The sequence below is a fragment of the Bombus terrestris genome, chromosome 4 (assembly GCF_910591885.1).
Source record: "Bombus terrestris chromosome 4, iyBomTerr1.2, whole genome shotgun sequence".
Lineage (NCBI taxonomy): Eukaryota > Metazoa > Arthropoda > Insecta > Hymenoptera > Apidae > Bombus > Bombus terrestris.
In genome coordinates, this window is record NC_063272.1 from 2454331 (window position 1) to 2479346 (window position 25016).

The 25016-nt window shown below is 33.6% G+C and overlaps 1 protein-coding gene and 2 long non-coding RNA genes across 9 annotated transcripts; 1 reads left to right on the plus strand and 2 right to left on the minus strand.

The window, feature by feature from the left end:
* The first annotated feature begins 1091 nt into the window (after positions 1 to 1091).
* On the plus strand, positions 1092 to 23737 carry LOC125384868. 6 transcript variants are annotated; one of them, XM_048404947.1, is made up of 4 exons: positions 20002 to 20157; positions 20246 to 20600; positions 21882 to 22048; positions 22929 to 23737. In XM_048404947.1, the coding sequence occupies exons 2-4, from the start codon at positions 20540 to 20542 to the stop codon at positions 23196 to 23198; spliced, it is 498 nt and encodes a 165-aa protein (XP_048260904.1). In that variant the 5' UTR covers positions 20002 to 20157; positions 20246 to 20539; the 3' UTR covers positions 23199 to 23737. The 6 variants fall into 6 exon arrangements, 3 of the variants coding, with proteins under 3 accessions (XP_048260905.1, XP_048260906.1, XP_048260904.1); XM_048404948.1 differs by lacking the exons at positions 20002 to 20157; positions 20246 to 20600 and adding an exon at positions 1092 to 1134; XM_048404949.1 differs by lacking the exons at positions 20002 to 20157; positions 20246 to 20600 and adding an exon at positions 15239 to 15357.
* On the minus strand, positions 4000 to 4651 carry LOC125384879. The gene is made up of 2 exons (XR_007223718.1): positions 4592 to 4651; positions 4000 to 4513 (listed from the first exon to the last, which is right to left on the minus strand). It is a non-coding gene; the product is annotated as an uncharacterized LOC125384879 (long non-coding RNA).
* On the minus strand, positions 6277 to 7793 carry LOC125384892. 2 transcript variants are annotated; one of them, XR_007223739.1, is made up of 4 exons: positions 7724 to 7793; positions 7329 to 7592; positions 6863 to 7137; positions 6403 to 6786 (listed from the first exon to the last, which is right to left on the minus strand). It is a non-coding gene; the product is annotated as an uncharacterized LOC125384892 (long non-coding RNA). The 2 variants fall into 2 exon arrangements; XR_007223740.1 differs by lacking the exons at positions 7329 to 7592; positions 7724 to 7793 and adding an exon at positions 6277 to 6331 and having other exon boundaries at positions 6499 to 6786; positions 6863 to 7201.
* Positions 23738 to 25016: the final 1279 nt, after the last annotated feature.

Sequence of the window (25016 nt, forward strand, 5' to 3'; positions counted from 1 at the left end):
ATAACTAAATCGTTTTAAATTAGTTAAACCTTCAGTGTCCTATTTTCCTATTCACTAAACGACATTTTTAAGTATATCAATATTATACCAATATGTAGAAGTTTATATTTCCAAAATACCTGTCTTTAAAAGTAAAATAATAGCAAACAAGGCAGTAAATAAAGTAAACGATCGTATTGCTCAACAGTCTTAACAAATAAAGCAACGATGCTAAATGTAACAAAAATTGCTCCATAGCATATGTCCTCACAATTAAATTACGAATTAAAAAGGAGAATAGGAGTAAAATTAACAAATCGAATGTAAGCAAATGAAAGAATCATTCTGTATTATGTTTCCCTCGCTAATGGCGTGATATTCAAACTTTTAATAATGATAGCGTCTCTTCAATCAAGAAATCACACATCCAAAAACTTTTACCTCGTAATAACGGTATTATTATACCATCGAATAAGAAAAAAATTAACACTCACCAAGAAAGCGGTATAAGCAACGAAGATTTACAGCTTGGCCTTCGCGAGACAATAGTGGTGGTTGGCCCCAGACAAGTGGTCGAGAAGAATATGCCCTACTGCACAGTCATAGGCATAGATTGTGCACCCGAATTGTCCCGTCTGTCGATGGATATTACCTGCAACGACCTCCGTGATACATTTCTTGCGCTACGCGAATAGGTACACCTGTTTGCGTGCCACTTAAAATCGCGTACGCACGAAACAGCTCGAGAATTATCCACGAATTCTACGAATTCGCAGTTACTAATCGCTTACCAAACGTCGATTATGTCGTTAGCGCTTGAAAAGACATTCGAATGTAATTGTTGCAAAAGATAAAGGAGCTTTGTAAAATAGACGATCCAATTCCTATCGCGTTCACAGTCGAAGTGGTACTGTGAGGCTCGTTGCGACCCGGCGTCCCCTTCTACGATCGACCCCCGAGCTCAATAGCCAATCAGCGTTACGCATTCTCCAACGTTCAAAATCTTTCCGTTGGATCCACGGACGGCCGATGTCAGTTATGCGAGGGGGTGAAAAGCACTTTTGGCGGTATCACATGTTGCTTCGCTGTAAACGTGGACGATCTGGATTTGATTCGTTGCGCATATTGACAAAGTTATGGCGAGGGATCTGTATGGTATGTACTATATAGCTTTTCTCGCGGGCTATGTTTCTTTATATTGTATATCGAAGTACGCACCTAACGTTTCAAGAGAAGCTTTACATGCCTTGTATAACTTGAACTGTAGTTTAGATTTACAACTTTACTTTAGTCTTTATGTTTTCTTACTTTTCAAGAGGTAATCTGCGATACTTGTAAATAGATACTACATATATATGTACGTTAACTTGTAATGTGTAATATTCCTGTTTGGTTAGGTCTATATTTTTTAATGTGACAAATATGTGTATGGTGGCCATCTTGTACAAGTAAACTGATATTATTAGCGTAGTTTTACAAATTACAAGTCATGAATTATTCCTTTTTCCAAACAAGGAAATATACGAGAAAAAATAGAACAGATTCTTACGATTATTTTTGTGAAGTTTTGTAATATACGAATTAGCATTTTTTTTTCTTTTTTTTTTTTTTTTATTACATTTGAAAAAATCATGTATTCAAGTATTCATGAGAAAGGGGAGACAGAAAAGAAATGCAAAGATGGAAAGTTTCGAATATGTAAAACGTAGTGAAATCCGTAAATGATTTCATAACTGCTCTTGAACATTTCTTACAAACAAACGAGTCATCTCATACTTTCCTACAGGAGAAGTACATATTCATCAGAAAAAATTCCATTGATGTTGTCTATGAATGCTTATGCATCCAGCGAAGTCTGTGATTATTTTCTTTATCTGGAAATATACGTTATAGTTTTGAAGGTTATTTGTACATTATTTGTTCACAATCGTTATAAAAAGACCGGAAATGTTTTCAGGTCACGCACATGCTTTACTGCTTTATTCGTACCATCGATGTTAAAAAACAACTCGTACCGAAAGGATTAATATAATTTTTATTTAAATTTTTTATTTCATATTCATAGACGAAAACTGTGTTGTGTTGTTTGTCCGCAAATATGTAAAACGATTCCATTATATTATAAAGTTCTGAAAATCGATAGGTTTCGTTATACATTTCGTTAGTTAAGATAGTTAAATGACTTTCCAGAAACAAGTCATGCTTCATGGACATTTTGAGCTTAGTTAGCGTAAAAGTTAAACCTTGTTCTGTAATTAGTTAAGTTACATGAAATTAAATGGATTTCAAGTAGCTGGTATGTAAAGGATACTTAAACTAACATGTAATGCTTAAATCGTAAAATAAATATACATATAAAATCAGTTAAATTTAGGGAATCAATATCGATAAACGCGAAACTATAAATAACATCTTTAAGTCAAAGATTATTTGAAAGAATTTCAATTTCACTTCAAACTTGAAAGGATATTTCAGATCAAGTAAATAACAAACTTATACCGGTATAGTGATCTCATATTTCTTGAATTCAAATAATTTGGGTAATCGGTACGAGAATGTATGCAATATGGGATATTAAAGAGAATCGCATTAGGCATTATTACACCATGTACGTCATAAATCGTCGATGAAAGCTCTGAAGTGGACAAAAAAGTTTATAGCTTCGATAAATAAACTGTTCTTTGTAAATGATAGGTTAAAAAGTAGGTAATCAGCATTAATATCAATAGGATATTCCATCGAATAATTTTAAGAATCTTTGTATTATAACATATCCTTTAGATAAAAGATAATTGTTAGTTTTATAACGAAGAATCCACAAGTGTTTCCACAGTAACAAAGTAATTAACGTTTCCTTAAGGGACTAATTCTTGTTACAGATTTCTTTCACCTTCATCTTTGAAACTATTCATAAATTATATTTATATCTTTCAAAAAATCACATCCTAATCCTTAATAATGCTCACAGTTTTGTAGTATTTAATATCTTTTGATTTATTCGAGATTTCTTCAAATCTAATACAGAATTCAAAATGTTTCACGTATTTATTATAGTCTATAGATTACGCTTACAGACTTGGTTCATGTATGTACGTATGTGTATTATACATTATTGTATTTAAGAATTTATATGATCGTCCCATGAAATACCTCTAGTCTGTAGGAAACAGTCTGTTGCTACTATGGTTTAGATGAGAGAATATTTTGACATGTCGTTTAACTGTATGATACCATCTATTAATGTACCAACGATGACTTTAATGACAGTCTAATAGATATTGCGCTACAACTTTGATCAACGTGACTTATTTCTATGATGCACTTCGACAAGCTGATTTCAGCCAAATCAAGTCAAACGAAGTTTCTTATGTTTAATATACATATAAACTTACTATGCATGTACGTAGTTTATTTCAATAGCACCTACGTACTTTAAGAAACTAGTTGATGACGTTGTTTCAATAACACAATCATAGTGGTTTTTAGAATAATCATGATTCGAACGCAGAGTATTAGGGGATGATATGTTTTAAGAACAAAAATTATAGTTTTCCCTTCTAAAACATGAGATTGAGATTGAAATAATTTTAATTCTTTAACCATTTAACTCTACCTTAATAACAAAATACAAGAACGTGTTAAGTATACATTATTACTAATTTAATTATTTATATCACTAATAAACAATATTCTTAATTCGCAATTCTTATATCATTGAACTATACTATTAATGAAATGATTTTATATAACTTGCAATTCAATGGAATAAAAACATGAATGAAATATTTAAACATACCTACGTACATAGATTTCCAATAATTTTACGTAACTTTATGAATTAACACGTTACAATATATTTTGCATATATATACGGTATATATCTGTTACATTTATCAAAAATGATTCTTGTTCAATTACATTCGCCACTTATATCGCGGAAGCGTAAAATTATTTCAAACAATATGAAAGTAATTTATCGTGAAAAATATTTTACGTATTGTTTCTCGTTTTTATCGTAAATTAAGCACGTTCCCATTTCTTGCCATAAGAAATAATGGATAATCGATAACAACAGCGTAACGAAAGTAAAAATTATTGTTCATTCACGTTTTGAACGTAATTTTATCAGCTGTACTTTTTCAGCTACTTTGATTTTACTTAATTTCAAAGAACATATTTAAATAATAGCTGGCTTAACGAATGACATATAACGTCGAAACATTACCGCGACTGTCTTGAACAGATTTCCGCCTGTAGATGACTTTAAACGTTTCCGTATCTCGTAATTTGCGAGAAACGAATCTCATACATTTCTACGAGACCTTGCTCTGTCCATCTTGCAGTTCCTTCCTTGATTGACTTTCAAATTTCCCCCTGGATTCTAGGCTGTTTCTGTCATATAGAGTGAAGAGTTCGCTGGCCCTCGAAGCAAAGAGACAAACAGATAGAAAGTCTGCCTTTGGGGTTGGAAGTAAGCATAATTTACGATACGATGATCTAATCCCTTCATCACGCTTGGAATATACATGGTTGCCTGTAAAAGGACGCAGTTTTATATTCAGCAAGTTGCAAAGAAAAGATCTATGTCATTTTGTGATCTTATAGTACTCACTCGAGAGAAAAGGAAATTTTAATCAACGTTATATAATATTGATGAAATCCAATTGCTGGGTCAAGAAGAAGAGAAAAATATCCTTCGCCATTGATAAGAAATATTTCATTTGACTTTCTGTTTTAATATACTGCGGGCACGAGAAAATATTTGCGCGTGTCCATATTTTCCAATGAACCGTTTTCCTATCAGCTTTTATATTTCAAATCAAATCCTTATAATCGTATGAAAGTACTATTAAATAATACCAAGTTTAATACATGTATCATGTATTTATATTCATATTACTTAAATACCTTTCGTAGTCACTGTATAACTGCCATCTGTGGATAATACATAATTCTCTATTTATTCCTTCTGTAGCCGATATTCCACGACATGCATTATTTATTGATTTGTACGTGTGTCCACAATAGGTAGATTTCTCTCTATGTGTATTCATAAAAAAAAATTCGTTGAATTCAAATCAGATAATGGAGGAGATTATTTTATTGGACACGTTTATTCTATCTATTCTATCGAGGGTTCGATTTAAACGTTCGATTTAAATGTTAAATAAAAAGTACGGTATATCAAATAAATAGGATTAATTTTTGGATCTACGCTTATCAGATATTTTATACTTCTCTCATTAAACATGTACTACAAATTTACAAAGTTTTAGATTACTTCCTTGTAACATTCTCTCTCTCTCTCTCTCTCTATATATATAAATATACAAATATGTACATATATGTAAGATAGTAATCCGGGGATAATTCAGGGATCTATTCTGTAGTCTGAAAATCGAGTTTTCATTATGGAGTAAATAATAAAATACAAAAATAAACAATTAATATGCGTCTATTACAATAAATAACAATAATTATATAAACGGGAAATAACAAGTCTTTAGTACAATGTTTACCTGAAAATCGAGAATCGCTTTTCAACGTCCTGAGCTAGCGATCTTTCTTCTTCAGTCTTTAAAGTTTTAAATAACTATTCTGTAACCTTGTCTGTCTCTAATGTAACTCTCTGTCCGTCCGTTCGCGAAAAATTTGCTTCTTAAAATGATCGTCCATAAAACAAAAGAAGGTCTGTCCGTGAAACACAGCCTGTCGTGCTACCCGTAAAACAAAAAGAATCCCTATCCTACATGAACTCTAGGGAGTTTACACCGCCCCTCGAATGGGGAGTGGAACAGATTCCCTTCAGATCCCCGATTACCGTTATCCACTTCATATATGGAGTTTGAAATCCTTCTTAGAATTATGAAAGGTCCTTTCCTAATTTCTTCCAACTTATTTCTATTCATTTTTTTTCCGTTATGGGTGAAGACCATATCACCGATTTTAAATTCATGTTCTCTTCTTTTTTTATCGTATTTTTGTTTGTTCATTTCGAAATTTCTTGTTGAGTTTTTGAATGCTTCTTCTCTGTCTCTTTTTAGGTTTATCTTATTCTCCATTATTTCCTTAGGGACGATTTCAATCATTTTTCCATTCAGTAAATGATTTGGGGCAAACCCCGTTACACTGTGTCTGGTGTTATTGTTTTCTTCTGTGCTTTCTTCTGTGATTTTTGTCCAGTTTCTCTTATTTTTGTCTGAATTACATCTGATCCTGTTTACTAATGTTTGATTTACCCTTTTGTTCAGTCCATTGGAGGATGGGCAGTCTGTCGAGGTGAAAATTAATTTAATGTTCCTTTTCCTCGTATACTCTTGAATTTCTTTGGATGTCATTACTGGGTATCAGTCTGCAAGGATAATTTTTATGGAATCAGTTTCTCCTGTTGAGTCTATAAGTTTTATGATATCTTCTGTGTGTTGTGTTTTCAATGTGGACATAAAAACAGCCCTTGAAAAATGATCGATGAGTATGTGCATATATTTCTTTGGTGAGTTGTTATTGGGTGAAATCGACCTGGGAAATTCAGTGCTTCATAAATCACACAAGGTTGTTTCTTGGGCAGTGGCTCTGGCTTTCTGTCCAATCTTGTGTTACTCCCTTGTGTTTTTCTTCCCTTTGTCTGATATTGCTCCAAGAATCTGATTAAGCCATTTGTTGATTGTACTGTTTCTTTATCGATTTTATCTTGAATGTGTATGGGTAATCCAATAACAATTAGATTTATCCCTGTCTCTTCAGAAGTCTTCCTCCTTACTTCCAATATTAATCATTCCTTTTTTATGGCATATTCAGTGAATGAACCTGAAATGTATTTAAAGTTATAAGTGTATCGTACTGCAGACCAACCTTTATTGCCACAAGCTTTTTGAACTGCCACCTTCCAATTTTCCCAGTTGTATTCTTCATCCTTCAGCAGATTTGCTTGGTACCATTCTGATGCTATTTTTCCCAAATATTTCTTCAAATTCTTGATCCTTTTTTCGTCAGTTTGGATTTTGTATTTTTCGTATTCGGTTTCATACTCATATTAGAGTATGGAAGGGATGCTTATGTGAAATATGAATATTTCATACTCCAATCTGTGGCTTTTTGCGTTCCATCAAATTGTTTTATGACAAAGTCTGTGCCTTCTCTCTCATGCATGTTTTGTTTCTGGAAGATCTCTAATAATGTTTCTATTTGAAGATTGGGCTTTTCGATTTCGGTCTTTATTTTCCTTGTGGGGGGATGATCTCCGATTCTTTTAAGTAAATATCTCGAAACACGAAGTTTAAACTTGTACCGATGTATGACGCTGCCGTTGCGTCATCCATCGTGAGTGCAATGTTTCTGTAATGGCTTACCTTGGTTAAGTTGTTTGCGGCTTTCTTCACTATCGATAAACTGAATAACCGCGGATGATGATCTCTTGCTTGATATTCTGGAGGAAGGACATCACATACTTCATCTTTTGGTTTTCTTATGGATTCTTATGCATTCTATTTCCCCCCCCCCCCCTTGCGTTCTCGTTCAGGGCGATACGTAGTTTCACTTCTAACGGCATGGCGTAGTGAAAATCGATTTGTAAGATCGTAATTTGGTGATAATTCAGGGATCGATTCTGTAGTCTGAAAATCGAGTTTTTATTATGAAGTAAATAATAAAATACAAAAATAAACGACAATTAATATGCGTTTATAACAATAAATAACAATAATTATATAAACGGGAAATAACAAGTCTTTAGTACAATGTTTACCTGAAAATTGAGAATCGATTTTCAACATCCTCAGCTACCGATCTTTCTTCTTCAGTCTTTAAAATCTTAAATAACTATTCCGTAACCTTGTTTGTCTCTAATGTAACTCTCTGTCCGTCCGTTCGGGAAAAACGTGCTTCTTAAAATGGTCGTCCGTAAAACAAGGGAAGATCGGTCTGTCCGTGAAACACAGCCTGTCGTGCTACCCGCGAAACAAAAAGAATCCCTATCCTACATGAAATCTAGGGAGCTTGCATATATATATGTATCCTTTTAAAATTCTAAAAAATTATACAGATTCATAAAAATATAGTTAAAGACTTTGTAATATAGCGGTTTTTAAATACATATATATAGTTTTTAAATAAATGTTAAATTTCTTCCGACTATTCGTATCACATTACGATTATGCTCTTTTAGTTCTATAGCTTACGAAGTTAGTTTAGAAGTCGAGGCTTACCTCGCAGGCTTACACAAGAGTATTGGTTGAAGTTTTCCTATCAAAAAAAAAGTAAAAAAAAAAGGAAAAAGTTTTAATCGCTTTAATCCGCAGGTTGTAGTTAACACGTTTGTGTTTCGATTTAAAAGTTAATTCAATTAATCCATAATAGCGAAATGTTGCTAACTGTTATTTTATATTTATTTTATATTATTTGATATTCAATCGTTTGATGAATACCATAGATATCTGATATTTAATCATTTAGATGAATTTCATAGATATGTAATATTTCATCGTTAGATGCGTTCCATCAAAGTTTAATATTCATCTGCCCACGTTCTCTAATGGAAGATTATATATAAACTAATATTCATAACGTTTTAAGACATTTATAAAATAATTACGTAACACTTTATGTTAATTTGTAAGTTATAATCGCTTTAATCCGCAGGTTGTAGTTAACACGTTTGTGTTTCGATTTAAAAGTTAATTCAATTAATCCATAATATCGAAATGTTGCTAACTGTTATTTTATATTTACTTTATATTATTTGATATTCAATCGTTTGATGAATACCATAGATATCTGATATTTAATCATTTAGATGAATTTCATAGATATGTAATATTTCATCGTTAGATGCGTTCCATCAAAGTTTAATACTCATCTGCCCACGTTCTCTAATGGAAGATTTCATATAAACTAATATTCATAACGTTTTAAGACATTTATAAAATGATTACGTAACACTTTATGTTAATTTGGAAATTTAAATAAATTAGAGAATTATCAACACCATTCGTTGTTATAACGATGCTTAATAACTCGGAATACAAACAGCTTTCAAGTAATCGGATAAAATTTATTATGCTGCCAAAATAAAAGTATGATTTATACAAGGTAAAATCTCCTTTGTAAGTAGTGTGATGCTCGCAATGTCAGGCACACAAAGTATACGCGCATATTATATCACGTAATTTCAGCTTTATTCCATCTCTTAATCGCTTGGTTTGAAGAAGCCGTAAGTAACAAGCGAAGCCATAGCGTAAAATAGTTTTATTAAACTTGTAAATAGATATAAGAAATATAGTCGTAGTATCCAACTGCAAGTTCAAATGCGAAAAATAACGTTCGGGAACATTTGTGACATGGTGAGAAATTTTATACTCATATCCTAAATTGATAACATATATATTATTTGTTATATTATATATTTATTTGTATATATGTAAACATAATATCTATTAATGAAAAAGTTAATTAAGAAATATTCCATTATTATTACTGTTCGTATCTATTATTTTTCATTTAATAAAAAACTAGTGTACACCAACTCATGTTCATTCTACTGATCTTATTTTTACGGTTCGAAATATATATATATATCGAATTTCGATTTTCCATCGTGTTTCGCTTATGATTCATAAATATTAATTAGCATGCGATTAATTGGTGTTATAATTCAGAATGTTCGATATTCATTTACATTTATATTACTTTCACGTTATAGTTAAATATTCAACGTTGGTTAAATATTTTATTATTTGAAAGACTTGTGTCTATACTTCATATGCGACAAAAATTGAGAATTATTCACGTTTTTTAATTTAACGATCCTACTTTTATTTCAATTAAATCTCGATTCTTAAACTTTCATTTATTCGCGTCAAAATTAAATCCTAAGCTTCAATCCTACGCTTCCCTATGTAAAAACCTTTTAATCCTTATTTTTCGAATAATTTGCGAGAATTGATCTTTGCGCAAGAATTAACGTCACTCAAGTACTAATTGATTCCATCTCCAGAGCGCCTAAGTGACATTCGATTGTCGCTTGAGTAGTTCTTATCCTCGCTGTAAAATACGACAGAATTTCGATTATGAGACTACTTTCTCACGCTTTTCCATTCCACGCCGTGATTCCGCTCGTCTAACTACTCTTTCGTTATAGCGCCGATCACACTTTCAACAAGGTCACGATTAATCTCGATAATGAAATTTCCATAACTATCGCAATAAAAAAGATTATTCTACGTTAAGCTATATCTTCTTTTTTTAATTGACAGAATGCATCGATACGTTGATCGCCACGTGAATTTTATAGATTTTGGCCAATAGATCGAATAGAAACACAGAGTGTGATTCTACGTGAAAAATAAGAAAGATAGGAAAAACACCTGGTATGATTTATCACAATTAATTTTTTTTCATCCGAGGATCGAAATTGAGGATTTGACCGGTGTACTGAAATTTTTACAAATTTTATTCCACATTTTCCACTCGGTTTTTCACGTAGAATCAGTAATTGCTCGCTTATGCCGCAATATTTTTCAGCCCATTTACATTATTAAAAGTAACGTTTTACTTTTCCAAGGTATTGTATTACATTCGCGCACTCTTCTCCGACAACGTTACCTAATTCCTTCATATCGTCGGAAATTCCTTGGTCCGTGAGATTTAGCCTATTTTAGCGATCCTGGAAAATTCAATGAATAACAGTCGATTCGATCGATACGAGGAATTTTAAAGTTCGTTCCTCGGTATTCGTGTAATTTCATTATTCGCGTTTCATTCGTTGGAAACTTGCGTTAATTTGTTCGCCAACTGGAAGTTGCATAAGTCCGTCGATTTTTATTTCCACGAACTGTTAGAATAGGATAAAATTTTGTTGCCATAAATTGTATTTAACGCGGAGTTATCAACCACGAGCTATTGTATAAAGCTTATTACTTATTGTATAGAACTTTTACTATATCGTAGATCAATAGCGTACTAAGATTATGAAAATTTATGATTTATTTATGACTTATTTATGACTTATTATTTATTATTATAATATTAAGACTTATGTACGCGACTCGAATATTTATGTATTCTCCTTCAATATCCTTAATCCCTTCGATATGACGTATAAAATTTACAAATTGCCATTTTAACACAATTCAAATATAGTTCACGTAGACTACACGCGAACGATGTGGTTTCGAATTTATTAACTAAGCGTTATACGTTCCTCAATGTGGACATTACTTATGTACATGGAATGTACGATTATAGTTAGAAACGTGGCTGAAAATACAGATTTGTTAATGGTATAAGTTACAGTTGCACAATGATGAGTCATAGCAGAAGAGATCACCATAACTTCGAATATAACTTTTATCGTTACAATTCTATGTTAACGTTGTATTTGCATCTGACAGTTTGTTGAATTGCGTGATATCACGAAGATGGCGAACTAAGTTTAACTTGGTTTAAGAATATAAGTTTAACGATAAGTGAAATCTACCAGTTTCTTCTCTTTTTTCTTCTTTTTTTCTTTTTATTTTGCTTATTTCCTTATTTCGTGAGTTTCGTATAATTCTCATCTATCCAGGAATAATTTAAATGTAGAAAACAATTCAACGAAATGAGAAATATACGTTTGTTTCATGTGCGATTAAAAAATTGCATCCGACGAATTTAATATATCAATTAATAAGTATTATATTTGTTTGGAATGTTATTTCTGCAAAATTGTTTAGAATTGTTCTTTGGATATTTAATAATATGTATCTTGTAAGTTAACGAAGATACTCGCGATTTGTTGTTTTTTTTATTTTTTTATTCATTAATGTAACTTTTACATACTGCTGTGTCCGCTAAAATAAATTCAGATATTATGGAGGTTTCAAATACGTAACGACAAGAAGATATTGTGCCTGGAAAATAGTAGTAAATGTTGAATATGTCGATGTTAAAACGTCTTTAATATATTCGGTATAAATATATCGAATTTAATTTATTTTCAAATTACATTATTATTTAATGCTCGCGATTAACAACCATTTCCAATTACATATTTAATGATGCATCTATTATCAGAACTTATTAAAACATCGCATCTCATCGAAGATCACGTTATTCTGTGATTGTTTCGTACTCGCTACGTTTTATGTACGTATACGTAATGAGAATTAAAATTTATCGAAGGAGGAGCTGCGGTCTGCGAATAATTTTTTAACAAAAGCGAAAAAAAGAATCGTGTTAAATCTAACTAAGTATCTCTGTCTGTTGTTAGAAATATTACGTTAAAATTGTGTACGAGACGAATAAATCGTAGAGAAATAGGGAATCGAAGAGGCAATTATGGCATAGAAATTAACAGGAAAAAATAATCTTATCTGTTAATTTTTATAGGATAGTTTGCTTTTTAATTTTTATCTATAGGCATAAGAGTAACCATTAGAAATACTTATAGAAATTTAATGGAATTTTCTGTTAAAATTACATCTACCTTGATTGAAGGAAATTTTAATTAATTTCATTCTTAAAACTCAACGAATCAAAGTAAATGCTTAACATTCGTCATACATTAATTGAATTCGCTAAAATTGATGTACCAAATACATTTCACCAGGATGAAAATGTTTTAACGTTTGCATCGATATAATAGCGTTTGTACTGGTGTATTTATCGATGATATGTTTACTTGAAATACGTGAAAACAAAGTATAGCTACAACAGCCTGTTTATAAACAGAATGTAAATTATTGAACGTACTTTCGTACTGTGACGATAAATCGTGGGGATTGTTAATGAATTATTATGCACTCGGTAATAAAATACGCTTGCAAAATACAACATCTTTTTGCATGGAAGCTTTGATATTCATATTAAATATGCAAACAGGATATACAGCGTGATGAAGGCTATTCATTTAGTTTGCTTATTACTTTATAGAATGTTATAAACGTTAACATCATATAGTTTAAGAAAATTATCACGGAATACACGGAATCACGTTGCACATGGAACATTTGCGGTGACATTTCAAAGGCTGATTAACAGAATGTTGTTATTGTGCCGTAGAGAAATACGATTAGTGCGCGGAATTTACTCGAAACTATAGTAGAAAAATGGTAATACGGCGTTTATTTAATTAGAATTTCATTTTACGTTTTAATCATTCTTAAGCAACCTTCCTCTTCTATATTTGTAAAAGAGGAAACGAACACCTCGCTTTTTTTCTTCTGGTAACTTCAATCTTGTAATTTTGCTAATAACTTAACGTTATAATAACTAAGATTAATATATTGTATAATAAAAATCCGTAATTCTTTCGAAGATTGACGTTATGTAAGGGTAAAGCTGTAAGTAAACGTTGGTTTATAGATATGAACGTTAACGGTATAGCAAACGTTTATTAAAGTAATAACGCAAATAATAAATGAAACATTTCCTTAAAAATGAAAGCATGTTGTTCGAATGCAGTTGATTGTTACGTTTGACAGCCTATAAAATTTTTCTGAGAGTCGTGTTAAATAATGAACGTAAAAAATATTACTTTTTGCATGATTTATCATTAAACATGTTTGTTTAATAGAGCGAGTAAAACAGTCCCGGAAGGATTTGAGTTCTCATCGACCCTTTTTTCCCAGAAATTACGCTCTTGGTGCAACAATTTCAACAATTTTCAGCGGTTGCCAAAATTATTCTAATACAACTTTCAGCTGAAAAATTGTAAGAAATTCTTAGAATTTAATATTAGGAAAAAACGTAATATCGATGTTAAAAGAATTTATAAAGCGACACAGAAAGGACTTATTAATTTCTCGAAAGCAATTGAAAAGAAAAGCATGTTTCTGTTTTTGGGAAGCTTTTAAAGTCAGGTGTTCCATATTAAGTGCAATTAACTTGCAAATATTTATATTTGCGCAGTTCCTTCATTTTGAAATATTCGCAAAATTTGCTGCATATTTCGTGTTCGTTCCATCTTCCGAAATGAAAATAAAAATTTTTATTCAATGTCTGAATATATTTCATTATATTCCATCTTTCTCATGATTGAAAGTTTCTTCTTCTTTTTAATAATTATATCGTAGCAAATACACAAAGATATTCATATTCATACACAAAGATATAGATATTCATACACACAAATCATAAGATATTCATACACAAACATATTCAAGATATATATAGATAAGATTTATTTCATCCTCTACGTTTCCTAAACCTTTCATGGACTTTTGCATTTTTAAAATTCCCACAAATGCACGAACATCCGCGATCTAATAATCTAACGATGAGTCCGCTATTTCGGAAGATATTTCTATATTTTGGGTAAATCGTTGCTTTGTAATATTTGACATAAGAGATGCTCGTTAACGAACGCGTAACGTCAGATATCCACGTTTACCGCGACTCTTTCAGGAGAAGAACTTTGCAGCTAGGAGAGTTTTAAGGAACTTTTAATTTAGAAGAATTTTAAAGAACGACCGTAACATGTATATTCCGACGCAAATGTCGTTCCTGATAGGAGAATCACACAGTCGAGTTCAGCAATCGAATCGATGTTCAACAGATGCGAGGGCAGAAGCAGACGAAGAATAAAGAGAGAATAAACACGCACTCGTTAAATCAGCGCAACGAGTAAAGTAGATCTAGCCATTATTCCGTTCTGAAAAGGAAGACGAATGGAAGAGGAAAGGAAGGTTCAAAAGAGCATCGTTCGCTTTCATTATTGACACACGCTCACGCTAATAACGGTCATTGAAAGGCGAACGGAGAATAAGAATTATTGAAACTTGGAAATATCGAAAGCTTGAAGCTTCGCTAATTAAGAAAAGTCAACTGTCATAAACGTCGATGAGGATCCTATCGACGGAAAGTTAGGAAATTTAATCTTTTCCCTTTACGTTTGACTCGAACGCGAACAGTTCGATCTGTTTCTCGTTTGAGGAACGACCTAACGAGTATACAGAGTCTTTCGCGTACATTACTCGTCAGAAGTTTCGAGTCATTGCGCGTTTCATCAAATTTTGCAGAATTTAAAGAATCGAAGACTTCGCTTTGATAAATTTTTAATTAAAGAAACGTATAGTCGAGTGCAGGCGATTATTGCTGATAACTGTAACATTTATTTTAGTAACGAAATTGACAGGAGATTTGGCATAGATAATACAGGAAAAGTATTTTAAGTTTTCCGTATACGAGGGAGAAAAAGTTTAATTATTTATATCGTAAAGTGGCGTCAGGGAAAACCGGTGTCTTATTTCATGAATCTGAGTCTTCTATCGAGTAAACGTTCCTCTCTAATAAAATCTATAACGTGTTAGAACGATACAACAATTTTAGTTATTCCGTAGAGTATCACGACAACAGTCTTAGACCATTTGCATGATGATCAGGATCGCATGGTCAAGCAGAGAAGTAAGTGTCACTGTGTAAAAGAAAAATAGTATCGGTGCATGACGTAGGGATGATGTACGGTGGTAAAGCGAAAGCTGAAGGACATTCGAATAAAAAGAAATAATAAAAAGAAAATAGTTATCGGTTATACAATGTGAACAAAATTACGTACGTGTTTAGAGCAACGACGTTGCCTACTACAGTTGTACGGTAACGAGCCTTTAGAATTTAAAGCCTGGATATTACTCTCGTCGATTATATGCTCGTCGATGGACATTTTTCTAATAGTTTACAGTAAAAATATTCCTACGTTCAATAGATTGAATTTCAAGTTGAAAAATAATATTAGAAAAGACTGAAAACTTCACGATTCCTAGGATTACGTGTAACATTGCGTCTGCGGAGCTAGAAAATTGATCCACGGATTGGTCTCAAAGGAAAGTTATTTATAAGTCAAAGAGTATCGTATTGCATCGTTCTTTCTTTATTCGAAGCACTCGGGAACGTTCGCTGTAAACATTTCTATTGTATCGCGATCAACGAAGAATGATTCGTTTCGTAACTATAATCTTTTCTTTTCTTTTCATCCATAATGGACAAGACGAAACAAAGCGAAAGGAAAGTTGTACGTTCTCAATTACTCCTATACGGAACAAAGATCAGAAGTTATAAGTTATAGTGATAAGGGGCGACTTAATTGAAAATTACCAAGACACTTGACATCACGCGTTGCTCGAGAGCGAAGTTACGCGGATGTTTATATCGTCTGGGAGTCCCAGAGCAGCAGTTAAGGGTTAATATCGAGAGCGCAGCGATGGTAAACGTTATAATAATACAAAGTTCCGATATTCTCTAACTCTAACCATTCTACAAATTTCATCTTTAAACGGTATCGTGATCTGGTCCTGGTTTAACCAATTGGCTGTTTTCCACGAGTATACTCGTCACGAAGAGATGGCAGTATTTTACGTTACGACGAGCCCCGTCAGTACTAAATTGAAAAATAAAAATAAAAGTCGTTTCGTAACAACTTAATTCTATATTATAACAGCCACCCGTACTCCGTGTTCGACGAGTATACTCGCCATCGCTTACTGTTCGCGACACACTTTTAGGTACACGCTTTTCAAAGAGGTCGCAACGGCTAACTGCTAAACTTTTTTATTCTGACATTGAAATTTAACAAGAATAAATCAATATCAGCGGCAATTTCAGTTCTATCCTTGGCACGTAAATACAATATAATTTACCTTTAACGAAAATGAACGCAATTATTCGTAATTATTCGCGATACTATTTACTTATATATTTTCCTATGTTGTCTTACGTATCTGTTATTTGTAATAGATGAGATCGAACGAGAAATATTAGAGGATCAGCAGCAGGGTTAATTTATCAGTGTAAAAATATGCGCAAACTTCCACGATCCAGTTATAACACGCGATATAATTCGCTATTTGCTTAGCTCGCTTCGCCAACTGCCAGCCTCGCTATCTTTGTCCATGAGGATCTATTAAGATTATCATTTTAATTACACGTTGGTCGATCGCGCGCGAAACTCGCGCCAGTTACAGCGTTAACTTCCTTTGTAGTATTCATGGTGAAATCGCCAATTCATTTCCACCGTCTAACGAGAAAGACGAAACGGACGTATTCTCGGCGAACGCTTCCCTTTCGCGTCTCTCCCGTTCTTCGAATCGCTCTGCTTCAACGCAGTAGAACCAGCCAGCTCTCTCGTTCGACAGCTGACAAATTGCCTGCGTAACTTGTTTGCCGCGACCGCGAGAACTATGTTTTAAGTCGAATGATCGTCAGATGTTACGAACAATTGGAAATTATCTTCATTTCCCATATCGCTGGCCGATGCTCACGATCTGTTCAGTTTGGAAAACATGGAATAGCTCGCTGGACGATTAGTTTGAATTTTACGGAATCGCGTTTGAGGTGGAATATGCCGAGATCGTAGAATCGTTGACGTTCGACTGCTCCCACGAATACTCTGGTGTCTGTACGTTTTATCAGTCGAACCTAACATTTCTCAGTGACGGATAAGTTTCTTTTTAAAAAATCTACACATTCTTTTCTCTGTTCGATAGAATAGAATTCCGATAAATAAGAATTTGGTATGAAACTAACAACGTTCCAGTCGTACAGAAAGAAAATACAATTTAATTAAAAACGTGGGAGGTGGTGTAAGAATCGGCGATAGAATTCATCAAGAGTACGTGACGTTGGAAAAACTATAGGAAAAGCTACAGATGTTAGAAAATGGAAACGTGATATTGAGAATTATGTAAAGCACGTGGATTGCTCGAATGATGGGGTAACTGTGGGGAAACCTTAAATACACTGATGTAATGGGATGGTTTCGTTGTGATAAAGACGATAATAACGACGATTTTGTACAAATGGAAACAGCCAGCTAAAACGATAATGGAGAGGCACTTTCCCATGCCGAAGCACCCATGCCACTCGAAAAAGGGGCTTCGATCGTATAAAATTCACCGCGCAAAAGCTCCCAGGTACAGAGAAAATGTAATTTTACGCAGTTATTTCTACCGAAAGAATCATGTGACGTGGTGCTTAAAAAGATATGGAATGTATAAATATTCAAAAAATCAATTTTATAAAATTAAATCTATCGATCCATTAATAGGATTAAAAGAAAGGAATACATCCGAAATGTACACAAAATTGAAGGAAAGGAAGATTTGTATAAAAATTATAATAATACGATGCAGCAATTTCACGATACCATTTAATTAAAGTGGGTGTATATTTTTCTGAGAGCATCCTCTGTATATCAGAAATATATTACGAAATAGAAATATGTTATTACTGGTTTTCCGATGAGAATCCGAAGTGTATCAAAAATTTAATCGGCGTAGATATTTATCGACGCAACAGTTGCAATTTCACAGATACAAATATCTTGCGAGTTCTTTCATCGTCGTAATTTGTATCTCCTTTATATACATCGTCTGTCTCAATATTATTTCTAATATTCTAATTAGACTGTAGATTTTGATGCAAATTCATATTTTTGAGAATATAATTGAAAAGAAAAAAAAAAGAGAAGTAAAGAGTATTTTGTATATTTTATATTTTCCTTCGTATCACGTGCATTTTGTACAATTTTATTGAAATTGGATTACAAGAGCCAAGCAAATCGAACATCAAACGGACTACGCGTCGTGTGTTACTTTATAGGAAAATCACGACAATGTCTGTAACATTCGTAGTATTTTACGATCCTATCTACGATAGCAATTAAAAGTTCATCAAACAGATGATTACATCACGTACAAGCCATTTGAAAGTCAAATTGTTCCATTTTCCGAAAATTTATTCTTTCTAACTCTTTAAGAGTATTACATCGTGGCTTATTAACATACTAAATAATAATTGACTGTTCGAATAGTTTGATGATTTTTGGAAAGTACGTGTCCCTGATAAATATAACTTCTATGCACACTTCCAAATCCGTTTGAAATTTCACCGATACGATCAAGTTAAGCGTGTCTCGCTACAGTGCTGCAATGATCATTTCGAAATGCTTCGTATATCATATACGCAAAAAGTTTCCAGCAACGTTGAAACAGCTTCGCGAGCCACGTGTAATTTATTTATAAAAGATTTTTGCAACTGTCGAGACATCTTGGTATCTGTTAATAATCGTTGAGATATCATTGCAATCAAGTAATTGCACTGTATCATACGCGATAACGAAGTTACTCGATTATTCGAATGGTATGTACTGGGATTAGTTTCGATGGATGTTTGAATGATGACGGAAAATTTGGCCAGCATAAGCATTGATCCCTTCCATATCGATCGCGTTTATCGATATTTGATAAAGAGGTCGTTTGCAAATTACATTTACCGTCTACTGTTGCTCACGAAATTATTCCAACTCTGATACGTGCTTCTTTATAAATATATCGCGTGTGTACGTGTATGTTACATATTATATTACATATCGCATATTACATATTATATTGCATTTTAAGTAACAAGATATTTAGTGCGAGTGTATATTTTGCAGAAATTCCAAACGTGATTAAACAGTCAATTATCCATCACATCGATGCATCTCAATGTTCAATGGGACGGTATTTAGCGTCTATAACATGTTGAAGATCTTTATGGTGTATCTCGTGGAGGAAATTAATTTCACGAAATTAATTAAACAGTCAATTATCTGTTGTACCGATACATCTTGATATTCAATGGAATAATTTTTGATATTTATTGTACGCTCGAAATACCTATCTATATTATGTACTATTTCCCCCCCCCCCCAAATATTCACCACAACTATTTTCTCTCTTTTACATTTGCACTTTCAGGATGATTTCAAATTCTACCAATGTGATCGGGATAGTCGTGTTTCGTTACAAAACGAACAAAATCCCGAAGTCTCGTGTAACGGGCTATAGGAGGCGTTGGTGCGTTCTTTAAAACAGAATAACTTTTCAAAAATTGAGTCAAACAATTTGTTTCTTTCCTTTTTTCTTTTTTTTTTTTTACGAGTTAGACTCATTGGAAAGATTAACAATAGGTTACGTGTAAAGAAATGTTGAAAGAAGTACAATTAGTCGGAATAGCGAAGAAGGAAGTAAAGGTAGCTTTTTACAACTTTTCTAGCTGGACCTGTAACGAAGATTTAAATAACGCATTTCGAAGATTTCCTCTAACTCGTCGAGCAAAATTCAAATGGTTCGGTCCACAGTTGCAGACGAGTTATTTCGTTCGAATGAACGTACGAAACGAAAGATATTTTTACGGCGAGTGTCGGACTATTTTAGCTTTCGAGGCATTGTAAGTTGAATTTTAGTTGCGGTGTCGACAAATCATTGATTCAGTGACAGTGAATTTTCTTTTTTCTGGGTGTGATGCGAATGCGCAGAAACTTTGACGTCAAACGTTCCCGCTGAACGAACAGGACCTTCCGGCTGCCATTGATATTGATTTTCCATGGGCTTCAAGGTTTCTGGAGCAGCTGTACCCATCCAGCGCAGACTCTGGCTATTCTCAATATGGCTGTCTATTGTACCCAAATCCGCTCGTTTTGCGTTGCAACGCGCTCGCCGCCATACACCAGCATGCGATCAATGCGCCAAGGACATCAGCCGATCGCAATTTAAACAGCCGAATTTATTTTCGAATGTGACGCGCTAGACGTTATCAACATGGCCGATACATGTACCCTGTCACGTACTTCCTGATCGTCGCGTCTATCTCCATGGTCGTAAGCATCAATGGTAAGCCTCGCATTTCACTCGCTTTGTCGGGCTGCTTAAATCTTCGCCTCTTTAATTCGACGCGTTTCTCGCACGTTTCGCCACGAATCATATTACATTTTTCTGAAATTAAAAATTCGCCGATACGCGTTGTCCATCTTCGGTATTTACGAGAGAAGAAAGCGATTCTTGCGCCTTATTCGTCACGCCGATTTTCACGTCGATACGATCGGAATACCAAAGTTGATCGACTCGACAATGTATTGACCAGTTAGCCGTTGCGACTAATGCGACTAAAATGCGTTAGAAAGGACAGAACAACTACTTTGTTCACGCTGTATTATACTTTTTTCATAATAATTATTTATATCTCTTCATTTGTTCGTTTTACCTGGTCCTGGCTTCCAAATGGTCGAAACGTCTTCAAATTTACGAATATATTTTAGTTTTCGCTGAAATTGCAGTTTAAACAGCAAAAACTGCTTTTTACGCGTGACGAGTATACTCGTCAAGAGTAGGTAACTGGTTAAGACGGAAGATAATTTGCCAGGATAGACAATGGCGGTATTTCGTCTTTGAGAATTTTTAATTTGAGGAATTTTTCTTTCAACAAAGAGCGTTTCTGTAATGGAAAATGGAAGTTTCTGTTTCTTCCCATTTTTCTCTTTCTTTCTCGAGGTTCCTTTCAGTTACATGACCCTATTTGTTTTACGAGCAAGTTGCGTTTTAGGAGCGTGTTTCGTTGAGGGAGTTTTCACTAGATGTCTGAAGGAACGATGTTTCGTCTATTTATAGCGAAGATCTTCCTCTACATATAAACTGCATATAGAGGAAAGTGCACCTGTTGAAGCCATCACTCGTAGGTGTTAGCCACTTGTGTTACGAATCGTGTAAACAACGATCATCGTACACGGTGCATTTAATTCACTTTTCTTCCGTGATAAGCTTCCTAGCAATCTTGTCAACGAACGCGACGAAATTTCATCTTACGCATATCGCCGATGTGTCTGTAAATGTCAAGACTAATATCTATTTATTTTTACAAAAATGTACAAAAATCTGACGTTAATGAAAGCACGACACATTTGTTTGAAAAATGAAAGAAAGGAAGAAGTAGAAGGAAGTAATTTCTAAGAAATAAAAGAGAGAAAGATGCGAAGCTACTTATAAAGTAGACAACGATTTGCCCAACGTCTTACGTCCGATTCCTACGTCGATTTTAATAATCTTTAGAAATCTAGGATAAATCACGATTTCTATTAATTAATACGTATTTGTCGGTTGATTGAGTCCGATGATCAGGCCAACTGTTAACTACGGAACATCGAACTCACGCAGCGTCGGAACGAGCAAACGATTTATGGTGTCATCAGTGTGATACAATGGAAGATGGAGAGAGATGCGCCAATCTGACCGGAAACTTCACCACTTTCGGGCACAAGTGCACTGGTGATAAAAGGACCTGTATGGTAATGACAAATGATAACAGCGATTCGAACGCTTGTTGATTATACACAGGTCACGCACGTGTTTCAGCAGATGTTTGATATTTTGCTTTGATCGCGTGCTTTTAAAGCAAACAGAATATAGCAAACAGCTAGCTAAAAGCGATATTAGTTATCGTCAACACGAGAGCGAGAGAAGGCTGTTCAAGATAGAGACACAGTTTCATTTCGTTCATAACGCGATTAGTGTTTGGAAATGTTCAATATAGTCGATCAATTCAGTTTCATAATAATTACGTACTTTATTGAAATTGAATCCGCTTTATAGGAACATATGTACATGGTGTACACATTTGAGGGAATATGCAAATGCAATTTTTTATTTGTTCTTCTTATTTATTGGTAATCAACAATGATATTGGATATGATATAATTGTACAGTTTGCACATACACGGCAAAAATATTACGAAATCCGTAATCGATATTAGCCGACCGAATTAACAATGAACGAACCGTATTCTCTGGAAATGATGCGAGATATTCTGGAAAATTGATATTCCCTCGACTAAAAATATGTTACGTTCACACTCACTCGTGTTCGTTACAAGTTCCAATGTGAAATGTCATACAGAGTGAAACAAGGAATTGTTGCAAATATTAATTTAATTTTAGTATCAAGAATCATTCTACGTACATGTAGAATTCTTTCTCATCTTTTCTTTTCAGTCTTCTTTTTTCTCTTTTCGCTCGATACTATCAAGTTCGTGGTTTAATGCTGCCCAAAATGAGCTCGTACTCGGACAAAATTAAAAGAAATACTATATTTTAGCGTACGAGTGTCTCTTGCGATCCGAAGTTTAAAATCTGCAAATATTCCTTTCACGTTTGCTTCTTTCTCTTCAGGTAAAGCGATTTTCTTACACTACCAGCACCGGAGATTCAATGTCTAGTCCACAAACTTGGTCGGTGGAGAGAAAGTGTACTAACAAATGCGACTCCGGATGTATAGTGGTCGGTGAACGAACAAAACTCTCCGCTTGCACCACTTGCTGCGAGAAATCGTTTTGCAATATCGGTACCGGTGCTGCGAACGATCTGACGATAAGAGGGATCGATCTGTTTCTAGCTTTAGTATTACAAATTAAATTAACAATTATCATGTATCCGTCCTGACATTGCAGACGAAGTAACACACGATCGTGAATCATTTTAGTCGCCGATGAGAATAATTGGTTCCATTAACGCGTTTATACGTACATTGTAACATACACTGTAATATTACACAACAACACGATACATAAGATTTGTCGCATTACCAATGAAAATGCTGTTTTCATTTTATAAATGTGTACATGGAGTTTCATTCCTTATGTGTTTCATAATAATATTACGATGAATATTGATTAATAAGTCAATAAAATTACGACGATATCGATAATACGAAGCTCAGAAATAAGAAAATAATAATGATGTTCTCGTTCTAATGATGTCGATAAATCAAAGAACAATTGATAATATAAAAAGGGGATGTTCTTAAAAATACGATGCTCATAATTATAATAATTACAAATACAATCAAATCTACGAGAATGAGATTTAAAACACTGCTAAGTTATTACTCGATCGTTCAACGAACCAATGTAATTTAAATTGTAAATTTTAGAAAAATTGTTATAGCAATACACTACCAATAAATTGTATAAAGTAACAAACTTTCCTAAAAAAAAACTCATTAAAACTCTATAAATAATATAATAATAAATACTTTTTATCGATTTCCATTTTCCCATTATCCTCTACTTAATTCCCAAGGATGTCAATGAGAAACATATTAGGTTGTTCCAAAAGTCTCTGTCTGTTTTATAAGAAAATAATAGATGCACAACATTTTTTCTTTTATATTATTTTATTGAATTTTGTATGATCCGTTTTCTACTAATAGAACAAAATGGATCATAATGTAAAACAAAAAATGATGTGCATCTGTCACTTCCTTATAAAAGGAAAGAAATTTTTGGGAAAACCCAATAGAATGGGAATTTTCTCGTGGACACATAACATTAGAAAATTGTACACAACTTTTATTTAAATTCCTTCGTACGATCTCTGTACAATATTCTTTTATTAATTATACCTTAATTTTCTTTTTATTTTACTTTAATTTTTAAGTATCCTCCGATTGGTTTCCAATTATTTTGATTATTTTGCAGGAAGCGAACAATTTTAACGATCGGCATATTTTTCGATACTCGTGAACAAGAGTGTACAACCTGGACGTTTATACACACCCACATTTCTCTCAAACGCACAAACATCCGCATTCCGTTTATAATACTAAAATTTCGCTGGAAACAGGGAAACGCGAGATCAGGTATCTACTAAATCGCTTAAACTATATAGTTTATACCAGCGCGTTTACAGCTGTAACCAATTAACGTAATAACACTGCCTAAATGAAAGCATTCAGTTTATACTCGTGCATTCTGTTCTTTCAACAGCATCCTGGAAATCTGCGTGCTATCATTTTCGTAGAAATCGAGAGAGCTTAGGTTGAATGTAGATCCGACATCGTCAAACGGAAAATTACAAAGTTCTTGAATTCCTGGAAGGTTCTAACGGGATATAGGGTTTTGTTCCAATGGAAAACGCATATTCGTTTCTAGGAATCGGTGTTAATTAAATTTCCACATCCGTGAACAAAGGGATATGATTTATCGTGCGATAGCATATAATGAAAACTAAGGCAAAGAATGGAATTTTTTGTTTTTCGTAGAAAACGTGAGACGACATCGCCTTGTTAAGAGGAAATAAAACCATTCCAGGAAAGAATAACGATCGTCGTTAAGCGTAATGTAATTTCTTTCTGAAGAGTCAGTACTAATCTATCGCCCACGCGTAATGCCTCGATGCTAAGCATCTCTCATTTTGCATCTCGTTCGTTGCCATTCATCTCGTCGTGTAAAACGCAAATAAAATGGAAAGAAATATTTT